This window comes from Megalops cyprinoides, chromosome 18 (assembly GCF_013368585.1).
Source record: "Megalops cyprinoides isolate fMegCyp1 chromosome 18, fMegCyp1.pri, whole genome shotgun sequence".
In the NCBI taxonomy this organism is placed as follows: domain Eukaryota; kingdom Metazoa; phylum Chordata; class Actinopteri; order Elopiformes; family Megalopidae; genus Megalops; species Megalops cyprinoides.
The window spans coordinates 9,929,592-9,953,681 of NC_050600.1; the positions used below are offsets into that span (position 1 = coordinate 9,929,592).

Consider the following 24,090-nt stretch of genomic DNA (forward strand, 5'->3'; position numbering starts at 1 on the left):
GCATCCTACCAGGTTATCGGTGCTACAGAGAGGCCACATGATTGAGACCGCCTGGGTGATTTTTTTTTTTCTGTGACCATGAATTACTACCAAACATTTTGTACCAAAAATAAAGAGAGCTGCTTGCGTTCTCACTCTCGCCCCTTCCGTATAAGACTCAAACCCATTGCGGCTGCTGGCCTCTCTGAGCAAATGGAGCATCACGCCAAAATTCATAAACTGCTTATTTTGCAGAATGCTGTTTTCTATTTTTACCCCCCCAACATTCACAGGATTCAGTATGCGCGGGTCCCTGATGCCAGCCAGCTGATTTGGCAGGTTGGCATGACAGTCGAGGAATGTGACGGCTTAATAAAATGGATCGGATTTCACTAATGAAACTGAAGAGAACTCTGGCTGTGGGCAAAGAGACGCATTAAAGCGGTGTGCCCGCTCACATCGATAAGATGCCTTTGAACGGCGCTGCTCTGTCCAATAGTATGTCTCCGTTTTGTGAAATAACAGTTGAGGGAAGTAATGTTTTTTCTTCAGAGCCACAGTGTAGTGCTGAATGTTATCCAAATAAATCTAATAAAGTTTGAGTGTTTTTTTTTTTTTTATAGAAGGCAACAAAATGAATTGCAGCTTGGGATTGAAGAAGTTGAACAATTCCAGCTCTTGCCGTGAGGGTGAAAACAAGGCTTTGTCTGGGTGCGAGATGGATTGAAGTCGACAATTCACTTTTCATTCCCTTCTCTTTTGCAGATTGCCTGGTGCAGTCTGTCATTTGGCACAGTAGGAAAGCAGATCTTCCTGCTGCATCTTTTGCTTCTTCCCCAATTAGTCAGAGAGCTGTGCGTCTGAAAAGCACAGGCGATATTCAATTAAATATGAGAGCCATAGATAGCATCTCATCAACAATGATTGATCAAATGGTGCATTTAGGAAGTTGCATTTAGGAAGTTGTTATTTGTTACATCTTTTAACATGCAGGTGTAATTGTTGCAGTGCTCCTCAGCAGTTCATGGCCAGCTTGTTTATGAGGGTCTGGCTGTCAGGCAGACTGCTGGGCTCTGCTCACAGCTATAGTTGGTCCTTCAGGGGTCCTGTGCGAAAAGGCAACTGTGAAAAGACAATACGGAGCCTTCCGCTCGAGTGGCGGGTAAAATGAGGCCACGGTCACTGTTTAGTTGTCCTTGCCGAAGCCGGTCTGAGGAAGTGTCTTTTTTTTTTTTTGTACCCTCAACCCAGTGCCAGTGTCCAGTGATGTGGTGATTGGTTGTGTGTGAGCCAGGGTGTGCTGGGAGGATGAGTGGAGCAGGGCCCTCTCTGCAGAGTGACAGACACTGTCATCTGACTCCAGGGAGCTGTAGGGAGGGTGTGTGTGTGTGTGCGTGCGTGTGTGTGGGGAAGGGGGTGTAATTAGGGGCCGCCACTGGGGAAATCTCTCATCTACTGATTTTAATCAAAATCCAGAGGAGTGGCAGCCTGGGGTCACAGTGGGAGGTCAAGTCAGCAGGGTGCCTGCAGGTGGCATGGCCAGCCGCAACACCAGCCCAGGACACAATTCATCAGGGGCACGCCAGTCCGCGCTGTCCGTAATGGGTGTGACAGGGCATTGCTGTGTGTGGCTGATTCATTTTATTGCCTGTTGTCAAAGGGGTATGGGGCCACTTGAAGCCAGCAGTTTAACACATATCTTGCCATCAGGTTAATTACTTTCAGGCACCTCCTGATGGTGGTTTTGTGAGTGTTGGTCATGAAAGTGCCTCATCCTTGTGCTCATTTACACCGTCCAAATGCAGCCAGCCGCTCGTTGGAGATGCTACAAATCGAAGGTCCTAAAGCCCCCAAAGGTCTCTCTTTCTTTTGTAATTTCAAAAGTGTAACTTTTTTTTTACCGTGTTTGACAGGTCTATTATTCAAAACTGGAAAATAACTGTATGCGCAGTAAAGCGGAATGCCCCTGTCTTGTAGAGCATTTGACTTCTTGTTTCAGTCTTCTCATGCAGCGATTAACAAGACGCGCAGATGTATTGTATTTCCCACACTAGCATGGATGCGCCTTTCGTGCTAATCAGATGATTCATGTCTCATTTTCAGACAGTGATAAAGCACCAGTAAACATTATATACAGGTCACATGCAAGATATTTGGGAATGTATACAATAGTTCTGAATTATTTTTGTGTTATCATGATTATTATTAAAATGTATGAAAGCACCAGAAAATATATTGCCATATTATCAAGCATATGTTTTGTTTTGTTGGTTCCCTTAATGGGAGAAGATGACAGTATTTGTGCAATAAACCTGCATATGAAAAATATGAAACTGTTGTTCCTGATTTTAACTGGTAATCAATAGTTGCTCTCAGATAAATTTTATCTAGTACAGCTGCATGAAGGGGATCTTGTTTCAGCTATTGTATAAATCAATTCCTTGTGATTCAGTATAAGTACCCCTGTAGAACTTTTCCTCTCTATGCTACTCTTCTGTTGACACTGAGTTGCACATCTTGGAGTTATTTATTGGCTGTAATTATACTAGTTGTGCTTCCGCAAGGGTGAATGCTGGCCAAACCACAGGCAGAACAAAAGGTTTGGGACATTTATGTCTTTTTTTATATCCCTCTTGATTTGTATGTGTTTTGAACTGAGGTTCAGAATCTGTGAATGGTTACACACACACACTGTGCATAAATAACATTGCTGCGCAATACTTCATCTCCTCATAGAGACCTGTTCAATTATGCTCTAACTTCAGCCTACTATGTCCGTTATTTGTTATGTTCCTACAACTTGATATGGGCCAAAGTCATGTGAAAACGAATATTTTTTTATGTCATAGCGGACGGAATAGTGTGACATTTAAACTGCTGACGTCACTCGCAAAAGGGGATACACTTGTCAAGTGCAGATAAGCATGGAGCCCATGCTGGAAGTCTGCAGCAGCACAGTTTACAGTTAGATCTCTATTAAGATAGTGGATTATGGGCATGCCTGATAGCGGGAGACGGGAGTACTGATATCTGCAGTGGAACAGCAGTAATGTACACCATGCAGTTTTAGTGTGAGGGGTTTCTATTTGTGAATTTAAATATAGAGGCTGCCACCTTTTCATGTCATTCCCAGAGTTTGTGTGATCGAAAATGTGAAGCCACGTCCACAGTCACAAACGCGGTTGAAAAACTTAGAAAGGAAGCTTCACATGTTTACACAAAAAAGTTGATGTTCTTGTTTTGTCCCCTAAAGCTTCTTCTTCAAGAGTAAATATGTGCCCTGCTGGGAAGACCCCTCCCGAATGGCAGTTGGTCGCTTCAGTGCCCCAGCAGGGTTGGACTTCTCAAGTCCTGCAGGGCCCGCTTCCTGTGGGTTTTCAATCTCAATTACTGCTGCCTGTGATTAAGACCTGGAAAATCACAGCTTTTCACCTCTTAATCAACTGACAAGACCTGAGGTGGAAAGCAGGAACTAATGAAGGACTGGAATCAGTCAGCCTTAGTCTTTCGGCCTGTGAACGCGTCCGCAGGTATGGGCAGATAAAAGTGACCACAGAAATACTGAAAGCACTTTGACTGCCCGATGGGGGGGGGATCCTAATTTAAAGTTTTGACATTTCTGCCTCTTTCTCCTTCTTGAGCAGTCATCAGCGGTGACCTTTAACAGCTCCAAATGTGACTAACTTGATGAATACACCATGGATCTAAATAATGGTAGCGTTTTATAAAAGAACTTTTCCTTTGCTGTTACAGATTTATGCTTTATTGAATGGTTTCATTAAATCTTTAACCTTACTATTGACTTAAAGTACTTTACTTACTATAGATGAGGGGAATCTTTTCTTTTTCATTTTGAGTGTCTCTAGATTATTGCAGTGGCATTACTATTGTATCTTTTTGTTACTATCTTTAGTCATTTCTGTTGTTTTTGTGCTTTTAATTTCAAGTAGTGGAAGTTATCTTTCCTTATTTTCTCTCATGGATACATTATATGGTTTAGTGTTTGACCAGCTGAAAGTAAATACACACAAGCCATCAGCCTGCCTGTGCAGGGCACATCATTTACATGTGGGATCACATGTGTATGTATTTGTTATTTAGTCTACCACCTTTTATTAACGTAACTTGTCTTTAATTCATCCCATTTTGCTTTCATGAGGAGGATCTGAAGAATGTATGAAACGTATTCTGGATATCTTATACAATGTATGTTATGTATATCTTATGCAATGTATGTTGTATACCTACAGAGTAAATGAAATTACATTTATGAATTTAACAATAATTTATAGGTTTTACTATGTGCAATATTTTGATAGATAATACAATGCTTTGGATTTTAGCAGATATTACACTGTATTATTTGGTAATGGTATGTTGCACACAGAAACAAAAAACTATGGAGACAAAATGGAAACTAAGTGTTGTTCAACAGTGACCCTCACACACCCTGTAACACACTGTAACAAACAGATGAATTAACAGAGGACATGCTAATGCACAAGCAGCATTCTTCTTCAAATAACTGAAAATAGGTCAAATGTTTTACTATACACAATATGCGGTGCAAAATCACATCTTTCAAAAATCACACAGCGGAAATCATTTACACCCTTCCTCTGGTGACACTGGGAAGATGTCTCCTGTAGGTATTTGCCAGGCTCAGATACTTCACAGGGGTATTTCTGACCATTCCTCCTGGCGTTTCACCAGCTTCCTCTTATTTCCTGCTTGATTTTTTGTATACTTTCCCCTTGAGCTTCTTAGGTGAGGGCACCAGGGTTTTCGCCACAATGTCATAGTATCCATTTAAAACTTTCCGAGTCTTACAAGGGGGTGAGGGCCAGAGAACAACCCCAAAGTAAAACAGATCCACCTCCATATTTCTCAGTTCAAGCTTCATCACTGGTACTGAGCACACGTGTACAGCTTGACTTTTGTTGAGTATGGGCCCAGATATCATTAAGATGCAGCTTAGTAAATTTGTACTTTTTTTTATTTGTGACTTCACAAAAAGGCTTATTCCCTGTAAAGTTGTAAAATCCAGAAGCTTCTCTTGACTTTCAGACACATTACCCAGATGCTGGATTGTCATATATATGACTCCATTTATAAGAAATTTCAAGGTGTGGAAATTTTTGACAAATGAACAATTATATGCAAGATGTATGCCTTTGCTTTGTGCAGTATCAACTGTACTTACCTTCCTTTAGTTGTTCAAAACCATGCTTGGACAGTTGCATTATATGTGTTAGTTCATCAGTTATCAAGGGTATGAGTACATTTGGTATTTAATTGATCAGGATCAGCCTGTTCCATTGATTTGAAGTTCTATTTATCAAACATGGCTTTCAGGAATAAATATGTGTATACCCACAGTTCATTATAAACTATATGTAAGAAAATATAAGTTGAGTGACCGAATGTCTTTTCTTAACAATTTTGACTGGTTACATTCTTCATCACGGTTACTTGCTTATGTGTAATCATGGATTTGGAGTCAGAAGCATTTCAGCCAGTTTGCTATCAAATTCATTGCTCAGGTTATATTCATTTGCTCCATATGCAGTCAAATTATTATTATATGGATTGAAAGCGTTAGTTCGTATCAACAGCTTTGTTGTATATATGTAATGCATTGTTTGAAACCATGCATATATCAGTTTTTAACCATGTCATTATTCTTTGCCAAATTTAAGTTGTTTCTCTGAGAAATTACATTTTTTACAATGTCAGAAATACAGAGCTACAACAGATCCCCTGAATTTGCATTGTTGGAGTGGATTATAATTATATGGAATTATATTCTTTGTGTAAAGTTATTTTTAGTAAATAAACGTTAAAATAACGTCAAAGTTAAAATAAATTATGGTGTGCACTGAATTTTATGTGTTTGATAGCTGACACCATAAACTGGTGAGGTAAAACACTGCCTCACATCTCATGATAATCATAAACACTTATTAATATATTTGATATTCCAATAAAAGAGTCATTTCATGTTAATAATAATTTGTTCTTTACTTGAGGTTTGGTAGAGGTAGTGCAATACCCACCAATGGCTTCCCGTTTATTTTTCTTGATATGAATAACACACAGTATTGCTCACGTACCATCAGAAATAACAAAATAGTTTACAAACGGCTAGCAACATTAATCTACTCTGCTCACTTGATTGTTGAGGTTAGATACAGGCCTGATCATTTTCCAAAAACATTTCTATTTCTTCACCTGTAAGTTTAGCTTTCACTCTGTGCTCCATGGCAGTGATTAACTAGCTCATCATTCACACAATCACTTGGTCTCTTCTTCAAAGGTGGATTCCACAGTCTTCTCCCAGAGTTTGGAGGAGCTGATTCCAATGGTGCAGCAAGCCAGCCTACGGCCTGCATTTCCATGCAACAGACTCCCCGCATTCCCACTCAGGCCCATATCGTCCTCCTTCTCATGGATTACCACGGCTCGGCCCAGGACAGACTGCTCGCCGAACAGCGTGGCTGCGGAGCTCATCAGCTTCCGGATCCTTCTATGGCGACTGGAGAAGTTGCCGAGGTCGCCGGGGTGATTGGGGTGGTTGACCTTCAGCGGGTTGTAGTGGCCACCGCTGGCGTCACAGCCCTCACTGAGGTCTCCGTACTCATGGATGTGGATGGCTCTGGACTGGTTGTCCTTGTAGGGGAGGTTGTGCAGGTTGACCATGACGCTCAGTGTTCCTTTGGGGTAGCCTTGCTTGAATAGAACCTGCCCATATATCTGGAGCTGACCGTCTGGCAGCGTAGCACTGGGCTTCATCTCGCAGGCCGCGTACAGGGTTCCGTTGAAATCGGTAATGTCTGCGGAAGATGTCGTTTTTATGGCAGATTCTTCACTTGGTGAGACACCTTCACAGCAGGGTGCTTGGGAACCAATAAAGACTGCCAGCAGCAGGCAGCTGAGTGATCGTGTAGTTTGTGCCATTGCTGTAATCCTAGAAAAAGGACAAATACACAGACAATCCAAAGAATCTTGAAATTAGACAGTCTTGTTTGCCAAAATAAAGGACACCAAAAATACATTACCATGCTTAGGACAAAGTCGGCTGAAATTCCTGTGTATTTCAGAGGCCATATCTAGTGTCAATTTCATATAATTATTTTGCTGCATGGATCACTATCCACGCATACGTGAAAAACAAACTGAAATTAATACTGGTACAATTCTTACATTGATTATATTCTAATGTTTCAGTATCGTTGCATATAATCGTCTAGTTCTACTGAATGTCTCTGGTTAAGAGCGTCTGCCAAATGAATAAACCTGTGATACAGCCACCGTTCGCATTCGGATCGCCATGCAGCCACTCTGGTCTTCGTTTGGAAAGGACTGAAGGACTTAACGTCTTGCTTCATGCACACCATAAAACACTTCTTGGTAAACGTCTGAGCTAACAACTAATGTTTTTTTTTTTTTAAAAACTTCCTTACTTTCTGCTCTAAATAGGATCAAGACCATAGATGGATAGATGGACACAGCCTATTTTATACACAATGTTCATAATGCAAACTACACATGATACTACGGTACACCAACATGATACGGTCGGTATAAATATAGAATAAGAATATGCACAACAATGTAAATATAGTATAGAGTAAATGTACAGTATAAAATAAACTGATTAACACATAATTGTTTACCGACGAATATAACACTTACTGCAGCCGAGAACAAAGTGATTAATTCATTGAAAGCTTCGCATATACACTATCGTTGAAATTTATTATAACAATCGCACAAAATTATCAACTGTTCCCATTGTAGGTTATTTCATTCTTCTACACCCATGCCCCACCAGTGAAAAACAGAACACCTCCATCAGAAAGCTTCCCAAAATAAAATACTTACAGGTTCTTAAATTCAAAATAAAAAATGTCCGTGCGCTGCGCAGAAAACGCGACGCAACACCTCGATTTAAAGAATTATCTCAGTTTAAAAGTAGGTGGAACTTTCTTCCACCTGTGCAAGACAAACACACACGCAAATCACACAACAGCAGTGACTCCTCAGATTTGAGGGCATGGCTTGCATAATAAGTAGGCTATTGTTTGAGCGGTTTGAGCACCGGAGTGGAGTGGGAGGTACACGCATATCAAATTTTACATTAGTTTACAGATGTAAAGAGCTCGATAAAATGTAGGCCAATTGTACATTGCATGTGGCTACAATAGGCCATGTCATTAAATAGCAGATTGGTTATGGGGGGAAATCTGTATTAACACTGTAGGCTATTGTGTTCATACCAAGTGTTCACAAAGACGATCTGTGCGGTAGTATGTGAGAGAAGGACTGGTCAGTCGTTAAAAGAGATGAAGAACATAAAAAACAATTTTAGGATGGTAATATGAAAGTGAATAAAGTAATTAAGATACTTTAAGCAACAATGTTTGATTTAGTTATGATATGCAAGCTCAGACCTCACTTATCTTCTCCATGTTACGCATTCCTATACACAAAAAAGTACATTGTAGTCGTTAGTCCGTTGTGTTTACGCTCAAGACAGACTTGTTACACCTGGGTGTGGATAACAGCAACAATCGAGTTGTTATCTGGAGGTAACATTGTGCAGTAGAGCAAATGTTTAACTTAGTATGAACAAAAATATTCAGAGGAAACAAATTCCTCCATTCACTCTGCTTTAATGGATGCTGGGGTTTTGCTGGACTTAAGGTCTTTGGCATCTTGGTAATCCTCTAATCACAATGTTTTTGTAAAGATTTTCAATTCAGGTGGCAATGCCCTTTCACTTGAGAACAGCCCTCTGTTTCTGTCTATTCTCACAAGGTGCTTTTCTCTGTCTGACAGCAGGGCTGCCAAGCTGTTCTATTTCACACACAACTGGACTGTTATTTAATTGCCTGTGAAAGAAAAAGAAAAAAGCCTGGTATTTTAAATTAGCCTTGGATATAGAGCATTAGTAAGGCTTTGTTGTAATGTTAACTTCCTCTTCCCCATCACCATCAATCCCCAGTTACAAGCAATGAGCCATTTGCCATTACAAAGCTTGTTAGCAATGCCCAGGTTGTGTAATTACCTGTGTCGATGGCAATGATTGTCTTAGGTACCAGCCGATTTATCACTACATAATCCAATAGGTTTTAAGTGGCAAGGAAGCATTTAAGTGACTCTAAATGTATGGATGTATGTATCTTTTTAATACAGTTCTTTGTGGATTACATGTGTCATTTTCAAAAATACTGTTTACACTGGTACTCAAAATAGTAAATATAGCATGTTTTTTCTATCATCTGTTTAACCAATGTAGTCAGTTACTCTTCTGTTTAGGTAGGCCTTTTAGATTAAAATTTCTAAACACTGAACTCACCAATGGGCCATTGTAGATATTCATGCACTGAGCTACTAAGTCCCATGCAAATGGTAATTTCACCATAATAATGGAGGGCTATTGTTTGCATTCCTCTGTATTCAAACTATGTCCACCTTCTCTGAATGAGAAGCTGCAGCATTACACTTTAGAGTTAGAATTTCCTCCAGATTTATATATTTTAATAATGTAAAAAAGTAACATTGGAGCCCGATTTTTAATTCATTTTCATTCTGTAACTCTGACATTCACTAACATTACACTTCAATCACTTTAGTCAATGCACGCATTTCATGTTTTTCAGACTAGCATACTTACCCTTCCATTTTGCGTGTACAGTATGTAACCCATTGTTAGATTTCCAGTGAGGAAACCATTGGAAACTTGCTGGAATCGCTGGTACATAAGGGCTAGCATCTCCTCCTGAGTTCTTCGCTACATCATGTACAGGCCTAGTTCTCAAACCTTAATTGTAACTCTACACCTACTTCTTTGAGAGAAGAAACCTTAGCTCTGACCATCAAACTTTTGTGTGAATAAGTGGAGGATGTCCATCCAACACGTGCTAAAATTGAGCATTTTCGCTTTACCGCTGGCCAGGTAGTTATAGCCTATTACACTGTTAGGGATTGTCCCAAATATTTTTTTATATATTTGCACAAATTAATGTGCAAACTTAAAACGTACACTTTGAATGTAGGCTACCTGATATCCGAAGACAAACGCGCAAAGTGAGTCGTCGGAATATGGGTATGTTCATTCTGTTTATGGGGGAGGGGCTATAACTATTCACTGAAGTATTTAAATGGCATGCTTTTAATTTAGTCATCCTGCATGGGATTGAGCTGTACAGTGTAAGAGGTGTTATCCATTGCTTCTATAGGCTATGTAAAAGAAGACTAGAATGTTACTGTAGGCCTAATTATGTGCCTTGTTCTTTTGACCTCACGTGGTTGAATGAAGGGTGGGGGCTACTTGTAATAGGGAAATATTATTTAAGATAGCTTGTTAGCTCAGTGTGAGTGACTTTCATTGAGGCCGGTAGTTGCGTCCGAGTCTATACCCGAGTTAACGTGTGTAATGCTGACTTGGCTGCAGTGTTAGCCCACAGAGCTGGCAAATAGTATCTCAGTCTTTGTTGTGAGGTATGTATTGACCACACTAGTATCTGTGCACCTCTTAAAAGAAATCACTGTATCATTTTTGGAAATATTCTCGTGACTGCCCCTTCTTCCTTCTGACCTCTACATTACATTACCCTTTTCACATTCTGCATTCTTTTTTTTCTGGAAACCACGTGTTACATTTAGCGACCATGGGAAGATGATGATGATGATAGTTGCAGCCATGTACCGTCCTTTTCCCGAAGGAGATGAGTGAATCTACTTGAAGTCTGCATAAGAATGGAATTCCACACGATGCGAATCAATTTTAGAATTTTTTTTTTTGAGGAAAAGTGCCCAAAATGTCCCTATCTGCCAAAGCAGGTACTACATGCAGCTTGAGAAGGGGCGGTCGTCTTCACTGGCGCTTAATACAATATCTTCCGAACTTACACCGGCATCCCCAGGCTTTGCTTTATGACATTGCGCGCCGCCAAAATCCCCCCACCGCAGTCTTAACGTCTGCATTGCTAACAAAGACGCCTTTTCAAAAGACAAACTAGTCCCTCTAACCAGTCTATGATTTGTTTTAGATAGGCCCAACATTTACGATTTTCTTTTATTTTCCCTGAAATAATAATGATGAGGTAAGTGCTTCCGGTCGCCATCTTGTCGCTAATGCTGTGTGAGTGGAAAGGAGGGTTTGTTTGGAATAATTGTCCACTTTGGTTGATTAATTGAAACAATCGTGCGATTTGTGCAATATGTCGAAAAGGCATCGGTTGGATTTGGGAGACGACTATTCATCTGGTAAAAAGAGAATATCCTCTGAAGGGTAAGTTGAAGTATAATGAAGTAATAGCTATGCTAGCCAGCTAGCTAGCGTTTTGTTTGTTTTGGGTCTTCTAAGGAATATCGACCACGCTGATGAATGGAAATCAAACGGCTGGGTAGACAGCTAGCACACTACCTTGAATACAATATAACGTTAGTAGCTGTCCTGCTAATTAATTGGGTTTTGCATTGCTGTCCTCTAAACTGTTCCAGGCAATGTTGTAGTATTGCAGCTGGTAAAATAGCCAGCTATTTATCTGTGCAGCTGTATTGATTTTGTGTCATAGAAATAGCACGAGAAATGTATCAGTTTCTTTTCCACTTGTCATTTCTGATATGACCTTTTTGCAGGAGGAAAGCTTGGGGCCTAGCTACATGGAGTGGTGGTCTCAGTTAGGTAGCCAGACTAGCACAATTTAGTTGTCAGGCTGTATTAACTGTGTAAGGTTAACCACTTAGCGGTCTGTCACACTTAAAACATGTGCAGCTAGCTCGCATTACAGTAAGTAAATTTTTAGCTAACGTGGTACGTGAACCCATTGCGTTGGTAGCTAGCTAGCTAAACATAAATGGCACTTAATTGCGCTTTGGCAACTGTTAACCTGTCACCCTAGCATTAGTGCGTCTGGACAGTAACGTTAATTCTGGAGTCAGATGGGTATCTAATTAGCTTGAATTTGTTTCCGTTACCTCCAGATAGCTGAGAAACGCTATTAGCTAGTATCCATCGCTACTTGTCCAACACAGTTAATGAATGGCAAAGCGTAGAGAGTCTAGTCAGCATAACTTGCTAGCTGCAGTCAAGGGTATCGGTGTGTGAAAGTTGTCTTAAATGCACGCTGTCAGTGCTTTGATGAGTGTTATTGTTCGGCAGCGTAGACAGTCTGTTTTGTTAATGTAGGCCAACCATGTGGGAGGTTCTCTAATCCAAAACAAACGTTTGGTGCCTGCAGTGGACTTGCAACGAGCAACCCTGAAAATAACCCAGTTAGTCATATTATCAGTAGAACTAGGTAACATTAGCTAAAAGATACTTTAATTATAGAATGCAGTCCAAGTTTCTGCTATCCGCGTATAAGAGTGAATAACTGGATAACCCATTCGCGAAATAATAATGAAAAGATTCTAAGATCCCATTAGACATGCTTTACGACATGTTACCACTAAGTATTCATAGTTACAAACGTGAAAATGCTTTTAACCTGTGAATGCTCCCGGTAAAGGATTCATGTGATGTATGCACGATGCTGTGTGCGCATGTCCGGTGCAGAACACAGGCAGAACTTTAAACTTGGTTCCAGGTGCATTTTTGACGCTTATATCTTGTAGGGGTATTTAAAAAAATCATCGTTTTTCCTTCTTCACAACTCCATAATGTAGTTAAAGTGTTTTATCTTTTATTTTTTCCGCTCCGGGCACCAGACGTTGATTGGGCAATATTAGAAGTACACTATATAAATACTTAAATGCAAGGAAATCAATACAGAAATGTTTACTCTGGTTTCCGTTTGCATAATAAAAACTGAAGCTGAAATGTTTTGGTCTCATCAGAGCATCAGGTGTTAGTCGGTGAACAGGTGTCTTTAAAAAAGGTTTTACAGTTCATTAGAATTTCAGGTGTTAGTACAACAGGGATTAATTTAAGAAATTAGATGTGCTAGCTTGTGGAGCTGCGAGGGCTGTGCACCAGTATATCTCATAATGTCACCCAATTGCGCAGAGCTGTTTTGGGGCAAATTTTAAATGGATTATGTGTTTTGCAATCTGTTGAAACAAACCAGACATCTGGTTTGGATACATTGATGATATATCTCTGGCATGCAGTGACAAGGATTCCTTTGGCTTGTTTATGGAGTATCTCAGCAGTGGACATGGGCTGTAAGATTTACAGCAGCAGTGACACTGATAGTTTTGTTTTGGATATAATTCAGCAACGGCAATCAGTCATGTGTCACAAAGTGTAGGAAGGCTACTGTGGGAAATAATGTGTAGGAGCCTAAAAGTTATTATCCAGGGTTACCAACTGCATTTCTCCCCAATATTGGGGTTTTCTTGGTAGCCACCCAACCATTATACAAATCTCCCATATCTGCTTTCATTTATTTATTTTAAGTCACAGGCAGCATTTCTCCAGTTTGTCCAACCACCAGAGGTTGTGGTAACTTGGGCAGGGTCGTTTTGCAACCGCTGCAAACCATTTTAATTATTTTGTGAATACATACAGAAGTTATGAAGTTTTTTGAAACTTCCCAATAACAAAAATCATTTTGGAAATGAGAATGCTACACTGCACAGTATATGTTTAATAAATGGAAATCTGTATTTTTTTGCAGATAATTTGATGCAAAATATGACCAGCAGAAGCCAGATATTTTAGTGTTTATGGCAGCATCAGGGTGTGATACAGTATTAGTGTAAGTGTATATAATAATATCAACCAGAGATATGTGACATCACCTTAGTCCTGATACATCAGCCATTGGTCTACCTATTCTGTAAAACATCAGTATTACCTTTAGCCTGAAAAGACTGATAATGATCTACTTCTAGTCCAAAGTATATCCCCTACTTCTGAACTACAGTACTGCCTGCCTGGTCTCATCCAGGGAACCTGCAGTGGCAATGCACTGATCAAAACCAAGAATTACACCCACTGCTATGCAGATGAAAACATTATGGTTAAAGGAAAGATTACGTGCCAAACTAAATGGGTGGGTGAAATGTGCTTATGCTTTGTATTGGGAGAGCCATCCTGTGAACTATCTCAGTTTCATAAACAAAGGTGCTGTACAAAGTGAAGATGCTAAATTTTTAGTTGCACGATATTTCAATTCCAGTTATAATGATGTAAGCCTCTCAAGATTCCTGTGGACTCAAATAGTTTAACGGGGAACAGGGACATTTACTGCAACACAAGGCAAAGTGTATGCATTTATTTGAACCTGCATTCCCCAAAGGATTCACACTTTCACACTTTTGGCATGCGTGTTAAGCAAGCTCTTGTATGGGTATGGCACTGCATGACGTAACGCTACTGTACTCTGTCCAACAGGGCGTTCCACTACTGCAGGGAGTTCATGCATGCTGGTGCACAGGATCACACACCGACAATTTCACATGCATACAGTATCCAACCGCATTGTATCTTCACTTAACAATCACCACTGCAAGTATGTTAACTAAATTAGGTTCTAGTATAAATTACTTTGTTAGCACTGACTTTCCAGTTGATTGAATGTAGAGATATGTATTTGTAATTTATCTGAATTGTAACGCTTGTAATGAACAGTATGCAACACTAAGTTTTGACAATGACAATAATAACTTTTTTTTTTTTCCTTTCAAACACACCTGTTTATGTAGGGTAATTGATGCATGGATGATATCTGCATTGCAAAATTTGCAAAAAAATCTGCAAAAATGTGTTTGCATTAACTGGATGTTTGTGCTAATAATAAAATCACAAATATGCATGTTTAAGACCTGTCTTAAGCCTACTTTGTCCCATCAAGAACACAAGTACAGTTTCTTGTTTTGCATAGAAAATCTTTTCAAATCATATACCAAGCTAAAATAGAAAAAATGTGATTTTGCATCAACTCTATATAGAGATTTAATCAAACATATTTCTTCCCTGGTACTTAAATTGAGTTTTCACATTCGTGTTATATTCATATATACTGCGTTATATTTGATTAATATCTTTCTATCTGTCTGTCTGTCCATATGTGTACATATATGTGTATGTGTGTGCATGTGTGTATATATGATATATAGATATAGATTGATAGATGACAGAAATATAGAAACGGGGGAGGGGGGGGGTACTGTGAAATAAATTTAAGTGACTTAATGCTGGGAAGAATGTTTATGAAATTGTTATTTGCATTACTTGTTCTGTCCAATAGATTAATTACGATCCATTGTTCATAATTTCCAATGTTCGCGATTGTCAGTTTTTCATGATAATTTTGTCTCCTGAACTCTATTTCATGAAACATATCTTGAGTTGAATGTATTGTCTCAAAACTGTTAACTAATTGTTATTTACAACACTAACAAGCACTCTGTGGAACAAATAAATATAAATTTATGTATATGCCTATTTTGGCACTACTGCTACATTAAGATTGATCCACTTCAATTGAACAAATAATTGATTTTGACAAATCAAGCTGTAAATATATTTTGTGAAATACCTTGATAGTAGTCACCTTTAGCTTGGGTTTAAAAGTATCTGATGAGTTTTTGTCTTTTAGACCTCTAAGGATAAGATGTTAAAGTGTTGCTGGGATTGGATGGCACTCTTCCAAAATGGCACTGTGTGTAATGTCATTCAAAGCCACGCCTAATCTATTTTGTAAATATATGTGGAAAATATGTGATACAACTGACATGGTCAGTGTAACTGATCAAAAGCGATTTTTGATTAGTAGGAAATTTTGTCACGCTGTGTGGAAATTGGTTCTTCTTCATTGAAAACAAGACCATAAAGTAAGAACGCCTTATTGACTTTGTCACTCCTCCCGGTTTATGAATGAGTCCATTTTCCCCTCACAGAAAAGAGCGTGACCGCGACAGAGACCGCGATGACCGGTCGAAGGACAGGGAACGCGACCGAGACCGGGACAGAGACAGAGACAAGGACGCCAAGGTGCCCGGTATTTCCCTCAACCCCGCGATGGCGGGCACCGGCATGCTCCCTCTTAAGCAGATGGCCCTCCACCAGCAGGTGAACCCCTTCACCAACCTTCCGCACACGCCCCGCTACTACGAGATCCTGAAGAAGAGGCTGCAGCTGCCCGTGTGGGAGTACAAGGAGCGCTTCAGCGACATCCTCACACGCCACCAGAGCTTCGTGCTCGTCGGAGAGACGGGCTCTGGGAAGACCACGCAGGTGAGGCCTGTTTGGATAACATCAGATCCATATTACATTACATTTCGTTACTCATTTTAGCAGATGCTCTTATCCAGAGCCACTTCCATAGGTTACCGTTTTTACATGTAAAACCATGCTGGATGTTTACTGAGGCAATTCTGGGTTAAGTACCTTAACCAAGGGTACAGTAGCAGTGCCCGAGTGAGGAATTGAACCAGCAAAGTTTCAGTTACGTGACCTGCTTTTTACCACTATGCTACTCTGCCACCGGATATCCTGATGTTCCCCGCAGCTGAAAAAACCTCCCATCTTGGAGGCATGGGTAGATGTGGTTGTGGTGGCATTGGTGGCTTGTGGTGGCGGAGTCTGAGTGAAAAGGGCCTCCCTGGGAGTGCCTCTCTACCATCGAGATCCGCCCCCTCTGCTGCCGGCCGTAATGCTGCTTTGTTGACTCAAACCTGTCCTCGAGTTTTACCTGAACGTCGCCATTTTCTCCGCACGAGCCCCGCATTTGCGTCCCAGCTGGCTGATTGTCCTCTTCAGCGCACAGCCAAGCTGTGTTCGAACTCGCGGACAGTAAGCGTTCCCCGGGGGATACGCGATGCTCGAGCTGCGCCTTGCTGCTGGCACCAAAACGAACTGGCAAAGCATTAGACCTCATGCTACTTTTTACCCTGCAGCTTTCATCTGTGAGTTTCATCAATGTCTAAGCTGTGAAGTGTGAGGATTCGGCCTTCAGCTTTAATGAAATCTCTTGTTTCAGTACACTCTGTAGCAGATTTATCACAACGGCTCGCATAGTTCTACATTTATTTCTTGCTGTGGATTTGTTGACATGTTAGATGTAGGAAGTGTTTTCCTCGGCAGTCAAAAAGGTTGGTGCCACTAACAGTCACTCATCCGAACTCAAGGTTAATACAGTGGAAGGAACAGTTTCTAAGTTTAGTTCTCTCTTAGCAGGTCTCATCATTTTTTAAACCAGCTGGGATCCCTACTGTGTGTTTGCATGGGAACTGGAGCTGGCAGACTTTTCCATTCCTCCTTAGTTGCACTTATTTTGTATTTTGCGTCATAGCTCCTCCAAGAGTTGGTGCGTCAGGTTTCGTGGGAGTAAACTTTTTTACATTGTTGTAATTGGCACAGTCAGGATGCCTTTAAACCCTTGTGCTTGCTAATGTCTGCACTCCTCTGTTGAGGTAGTTTCTGTCTAAACTGGTCCTTTGTTACCCTATGAGAACAAGCCTGCTAAGTGACACCCTCTCTTTTCATGTAGATCCCCCAGTGGTGTGTCGACATGGTGCGGGCGTTGCCGGGTCCCAAGAGGGGTGTGGCCTGCACTCAGCCTAGGAGGGTGGCTGCCATGAGCGTGGCCCAGAGGGTGGCGGATGAGATGGACGTCATGCTGGGGCAGGAAGTGGGCTACTCCATCCGATTCGAAGACTGCAGCAGCGCCAAGACCATACTGAAGTAAGGCTAGCGCTCCCACGTTCTTTCTTAGACCAAGTATTCACTTTCCTTTAATTGGGGCAGAGATTGAAATTGGATTTAGGTGTGATAACCAGTGCAGCTTGAATGAATACCACGCTCCTGCAAATATTTTGCTACCTGTCTTTTGAGAAGTCCTATTTGCTGTTCAGCATGGGCATGGATGGGATATAAAGTGGTGGAAATCAATAGGAGTGAAAAAGGATTAGCACTGAATAAATGTAGCAGTTGGCCACTACCATGCCGTTCCTTTTTATTCTTATCAATTTCCACCATTTTATATCCCATTGATGGCTATCCCTCCAGCTGTCTCCTTATAGATGTTTTCATCTCCAAGCCTTTAGTGAATTATTTTTCTTTTTTCCACGAGTATCTCTTGACCCCCTTTTCCATGTAGTAATTTTCCAGTTTTCTCTTTTTTATTATTATTTATATAATTATTTGCTTAGGAAAACATACTCTGCAAACTCTTTGTAACAATACACGCACATTTGATTGATCAGGTCAATGATGGACGGATAGATATTGTCATTGTTTGCCCTCCCCCTCAGATACATGACTGATGGTATGTTGCTTCGGGAAGCCATGAACGACCCCCTCCTAGAGCGCTATGGGGTGATCATTCTAGACGAAGCCCATGAACGCACGCTGGCCACAGACATCCTGATGGGCGTCCTAAAAGAAGTCGTCCGACAGAGAACGGACCTGAAGGTACCCTGCCGAGTCACCTCCCCGGCTGCAGTCAGAGCTGCTGTAGACAATATGGAAAAATATGCGTATTTCTGGCAGGATGGGCATCAGAATGGCTTTTGTAGCAGCTGTTTGCTTACGTTTTTTTTTCCTTTGCCATTTGCTGACAATCGGTGATGAAGTTTCTTTGTTTGACAGCTGTGTGGCTATTGAGGAAAGACAAACTCAAGCATTTAGCTCAGAAATGCACAGCGAGTCACTTTTCAGCAGCGGGGAGATTGTTCCCGGGTCAGCCCATTTAAAGCCATCAATCCTGGAGGAGGAGAAGCGTATAGTTTTTATAGATAGAAGGCACTGGACACAATTCTCATAAAGCAGATGGGTAATGACTGCTTGTTGTTAGGAACGAATCAAAGGTTATACATGTGTTCAAAGACTGTTAAATGAGGTCTAGGTTATTCTGAATGATCTTCTGCCTCTGTCCCTTCTAAATTTAAAGTTTAATTTGCCTTGATTAAGAGCAATTATAATGTTTTGCAGTGCGTAAAGCGAATACTGAGACAGTGGCCCGAAATATTTAGATTGAAAATTGAGAGACGCTTCCCATCAGAATCCTAATGTGTTTTATCTAATGGGCTCACTGGAACAGAATGTGCCTTCCGCAGTGCTGCGCCTGTAAACTTCTCTGTCCCGCCTTAGGAGGCCGGAGAGCTGAGAGAACTCTGCACCCCCAGTGTTTCACATGTACAACCCTCATAAACCATGGAGAAAGCCAGTAGATGAATTTTGCTGTTGACGAGTGCTTTTTTTTTTTTTTGGTCCACAAACAGGTCATTGTAATGAGTGCGACTCTAGACGCCGGGAAGTTCCAGGTTTACTTCGACAGCTGCCCCCTGCTGACCATCCCCGGGCGCACGCACCCCGTGGAGATCTTCTACACGCCGGAGCCCGAGAGGGACTACCTGGAGGCGGCCATCCGCACCGTCATCCAGATTCACATGTGCGAGGAAGAGGAGGGGGACGTCCTGCTGTTCCTCACAGGCCAGGAGGTACGCACGTTTATGGGCCGTGCCCGGTCTGATGCAGCAGGGATGGGGATGCCTTCACAAATGTTTTCCTCAAGCGCACATGCATGCAAGCACACATGTGCACCAACACATGCGAGCAAAGGTTAAAAAATCAATCAGGCTAATAGTGGTATTTAATGTCTGGCCTTGTCTGTTTGGAAAATACCCTAAAAACTGGGAGAAAGTGACCCAGATTCTGCCCTCCTCATGAATCCCTGAAATTAAGTAATTTATTATTTTTGCTCCCGCAAATGTTGCTTACTGATGTGTAATAGAGGGCGAGGTTCATGCCGAAAATGATGAATTTGGTCACAGCCGGGCAAGCTCAAGCCTTGCGGAAATGTGTCTGACAGCCTCAAGTTCTCAGGCGAAGGCAGACAGCCGCCCCTGCATGGCTACACTGGCCGTAATGGGCCCACCAGCCGGCATCTATTGTAGGAGAAAAGGCATTAAGCGCAGTGTACAGAGTCTTATTATTGGATATATAAAGGGAGCAGAATGAATGCTTCCAACAGCAAGCCAACTGAACCATATTAATGAGTGGACAACTTTCAATTGCTTTCACTCATTTTGAGTTTTGTGAGATGGATTTGTGTTCCCTGGTGCTGTCTGAAATTTCTCAAATAGTGGTCTCTCAAACAAAATGGTAACAGCAAAGCTCCCCCAATCACATACTGCATTTAATTTGGGTTTGCTTATTGTTCAGTATAAATGAATTATCGGTGGTTTAGGGTAACCATGTAATACACCTGATGTAAAAACAAGTGAATACTTCACTTGTTATGTAGTTGTGTCTGAAGTAATTTCCTCAAAAGGACTGTAATTGACTTTAAATATAGTAGTGTGTGAATTAACTTAATTGGGAAGTAATACTGTTATTTGTATGAGTGCAGGAAAAGGTTGTGAGTAAAAAATGTTGTAAGACATTTTATTCTGATTTCAATTTGGTCATCGTAATCCCCCCATACAGTAGAATATTAGGGATGCGCTTGTCTGCTGAAAATGTATTGGGGGTAGCATGTCATGGTGCAGAGTGTCAGTACTCTAAACACTTGCGCAGTTAGTTTATTAGCGGGCCCTTAATTAGGTTAAAAGGGAATATGAGGTAGGTCTGGCAGAATTGTATGTTCAAAGGGTGCCATTCCCTGCCCCTGAGAGCCTCTTAACCTCTTCACTTTCTCCTCACAACTTTGATGTCGCCTAATGACTGCGATGGAAATCTCTTTTAAAGTATGCACGTTTTTTTTTATCTTTTCCAGATAAAGGAGTATAATTCATAACAACATAAATTGGGGGAGTGGGGGTGGGGTTCCCTCGGTGCACGTTCAGATATTTTGTTATGGTAAACCATAGGAAAATAGAATGGGTGAAGAATAAGCCATCTGTGATTTAGTGGTATGTTTCACCATTTAAGCTATGCCCACAGCTGTTAACCTCAAAGTGCAGATATGTTGGAGTCTTTCTAATTAGCAGGACCAAGAACACACTTAATTACCTCAATTAAGTGGTTAACACCCAGCTCTCTATATATGGAACGAGTGCAGCGAATCTGCCCTGCATTTTGCTCTTCCTAAGGTATGGATGCTGGCTCGTTTCTTTGCTTGGCAGCAAATGCTGTTTTCGTGACAGCTGTTGCATCCAGAGTGTTGATGGGCTATTAATACTGAAGCTAATTTCATTCATCCATTTGTGTGCTACTCCAGTGCGTGCCATAGTGGTTAGATTAAGACACATGGCCATTTTCATCCCCTTATGTGGTGTCTTTGTAGCTTCCTCTAGGTCTGTGGGAGCCCTGAACAGGTTAAAATAAAATTCCTATGCAGCCGGGATACTCCCAAGAAAAGGGTATTAATTCTGCAGGCTGGGATTAGGTTGCAGCGCTCTCAGTGCCACAGAGTGGCCTTGATATGATAATGGAAAACAATGTATTAAAAATGGCTCCGGTAATTTCAGAATGCACCTTGCTCCAGGTTTCCATGGAACATTCTCTCCAAAGGTACAGCGCCAAGTAATTCATCTGTGTCACATGACCGCTCAGGGAGCAGCTGTAATTTCCGCTGCCACCTGAGGGTGGTGCTATAGCACAGGCTGAGGCCTTGTGTTGTGGGCACGGAGCCAGTTCTGTGGGTTACATGTTGTGGTATTTGAGAATAAGCATTTGGATCGCTTCATTAGGCAAACCCATTCCTGTGCCATGTTTTCTGGTTCTGCCCAAAGATCTCCCCAAGTTCTCTTAGAAAAGTGCCAGGCTCGGGCAGGGATGTATGCCTTTGTACTCAGAATGTGGCAGGAGTCTCTCTCATTCTCTGCTGCCTCAGTTTACCCTCCTCAAGCCATTTCATTTTGTTACTTGTGCTGTTTTGAGGAAATGCATTTCTGGAAAAGGAAAAATGAAATCTTTCAGGGAAGCACATTACATTGTCTAGAAGAGGATGTGTTCCAAATATGTTTTTGAATGCTTTGCCATTGTCTTCAGCCTTTTTTTTTTAAAGATATGACTGAAGCAGCTGCTAATATGAAATAATACTGAGTCCTTATGGTTGCCAAATTGTACATTAAGATTAAATTGAAATTACTGATGTTTCCATGTGTTTGTTAGTGATTAACTGTATACTGTTTATACGGTTTATGTTTTAAAAGGTGCATACTCTCTCCACCTAGAGTGGTGAATGTCTGTTCCACTGAGAAGTGTTTTTCAGACTGAAAACTATTTTCTCATGCCTCTTTGTATTGAAGTAGACAGTTTTTTTTTCAAAGCTTCAGTTAGCAATAAGAGCTAACATTTTTAGCAGTTTCTTTTGGCTTTTTTTGTTTATAGTGCTTTTGGCTTTAGGTTATATACCGGCCATGAAAACAAGATGATTACAAATGCAGGTATGATTTCCAGTAGCACATCTAGGCTCTGTCCAGTCCAGTGGGTGTCCTTATGTCTCATTTCCCCTTCCAGACAGGCCATGGCTTTGATGCACAGACAGTCCATGTTTTGCACACTCTGTACTTACGGCAATAATTGAAATTCCATTATTATAGGTCTTATGATTCCAAATCCACATGTACATGCAACAGACAAAACAGAAGATCAGTTATTACTTTCAGAGGTGATTCCTGCCTGTGTGACATCACAGTTTCCGTGTAGAACGGCTCCCTTTCTGACCCAGACGCTGGGGAAGTTCAAGAGTGCAGCCAGACCAACAGTTTAGATGGGCCAGAAATTCTTTTTAGAACCGGCTCCCTTAATCTTAATTGCTGCACCTCCATGGTGTCCTCACCAGTGCACACCCGAAGGACAGTGAGAGGCCCTGGCTGCCCACTACCCACGTATTGGTGCAACGGATGAACACCTTAGGGGCCCCTAAGTTACCACCTGGTTGTCCCACAAGCTCCAGTTTTCAGCCACAGCCATCCTATCTGCTGGGACCGGGAGTGGGCTAATTAAAGTGAGCAGAATGAAAACATTCACACCTCCATATTTCCACCTGCAGGCTAACAAAAATGTCTGGGACCGGAGAGGAATAGAAAACATCCACCCACTATTTAAATTCTCAAGTGAGTAGTATTCTAAAAAAAAACCCCAAACCAACTCATTGGCGGCAAAACACTGATATTTGTTTTTGTTGTGTAAAAAAGGAAAACCTGACTTTGGAGCATTTAAAAAGTGTGTGGGTGCGTGTTTCCTCTCCATGGAAAGCTGCTGAAGCATCAGTATTGCTCTCTTTGTTTCATATCACCTTAGTGTTACCACTGAGGAAGGGCATAAGTGGGCCTTTTCTGAATGTGCTTCATTTGACAGTAGAGCCATGTGGAATTCACCCTGGCAAATTCCAGCGCAGGTTGGATTTCCCAAGTTAGATAGCCGGGGGTGCACTGATCTGATATCGCCAACTTCCTGCCCGGTGCCTACCCCGGCCGTCCTTGCTGTTTCCGTGGGTGATATTGACCGTGGAGCCACTATGACTGCACTGAGCACATACTTGACAAGTGCCCATCACTGACCTTAATTGCGTGAATCATCTTCCAGGAAATTGATGAAGCCTGCAAGCGGATAAAACGCGAAATTGACGACCTGGGGCCCGAAGTGGGGGACATTAAGATCATTCCGCTGTATTCCACACTGCCCCCCCAGCAGCAGCAGAGGATCTTCGAGCCGCCCCCGCCCAGAAAGCCGAACGGCGCAATAGGAAGGAAGGTACGTACACAGCACTCAATTACTTTGCAGCTCAGTGCCTCACCACTTGTCTGCTAGTTTAAAAAAAAAGATGGTGGGGGGGAAAAAGTTTCCTTCAGCTTTGGTGCAGGACTGACTCACAACATATGCTGCTTTTGTCAGCATATGATTCCCTCTAAATTATAACTTGGGTTTTTATGCACTGACTGAGAGCCTAAGGAAAGCACTGAAGCTGCAGTCCTTTATCTATCTGCAGATAGTCATTCTCACTGGGAGAACAGAGGCCAAAATGATCTGCCGTCTTTAATGCCAAAAAACAGCATGAATTATTGATGCAAAACACCGGTCCACAGCTGTTTATTTTGTGTTAGATCTTGGCTCTCTCTTACCCTCTTCTGTCCTACTGATTTTTATTTTGGTTTTTTTGTCTATTTATAGACACTATTAAGGCATTCAACCATTGTTTTTATATTTTTTAAAAGCTGTATGTTGTAACTGGAGAACCTCTTGGACTGCAGCTCTCTTGG

General features: G+C 41.4%; 2 protein-coding genes across 3 annotated transcripts in view; one reads left to right on the top strand and one right to left on the bottom strand.

Annotated features, from left to right (window-relative positions):
• Positions 1-6,273: 6,273 nt before the first annotated feature.
• On the bottom strand, positions 6,274-7,932 carry sod3a (superoxide dismutase 3, extracellular a). Its single transcript, XM_036551824.1, has 2 exons — positions 7,864-7,932; positions 6,274-6,946 (listed from the first exon to the last, which is right to left on the bottom strand). Exon 2 carries the CDS (start codon positions 6,934-6,936, stop codon positions 6,274-6,276), a length of 663 nt encoding a protein of 220 aa, XP_036407717.1. The 5' UTR covers positions 6,937-6,946; positions 7,864-7,932.
• Positions 7,933-10,890: 2,958 nt separating this feature from the next.
• The window catches only part of LOC118793207 (pre-mRNA-splicing factor ATP-dependent RNA helicase DHX15), a 30,812-nt gene continuing 17,612 nt past the window's right edge, over positions 10,891-24,090 (top strand). The window contains exons 1-6 of one of the 2 annotated variants that reach the window (XM_036551273.1): positions 10,891-11,090; positions 15,838-16,174; positions 17,430-17,623; positions 18,193-18,352; positions 19,162-19,380; positions 23,417-23,584. In XM_036551273.1, the coding sequence (XP_036407166.1) occupies positions 11,083-11,090; positions 15,838-16,174; positions 17,430-17,623; positions 18,193-18,352; positions 19,162-19,380; positions 23,417-23,584 (1,086 nt within the window). In that variant the 5' untranslated portion in view covers positions 10,891-11,082. Of the gene's footprint in view, positions 11,091-11,128; positions 11,279-15,837; positions 16,175-17,429; positions 17,624-18,192; positions 18,353-19,161; positions 19,381-23,416; positions 23,585-24,090 lie in introns of those variants that run through there. The other variant, XM_036551272.1, reaches the window with a different exon arrangement.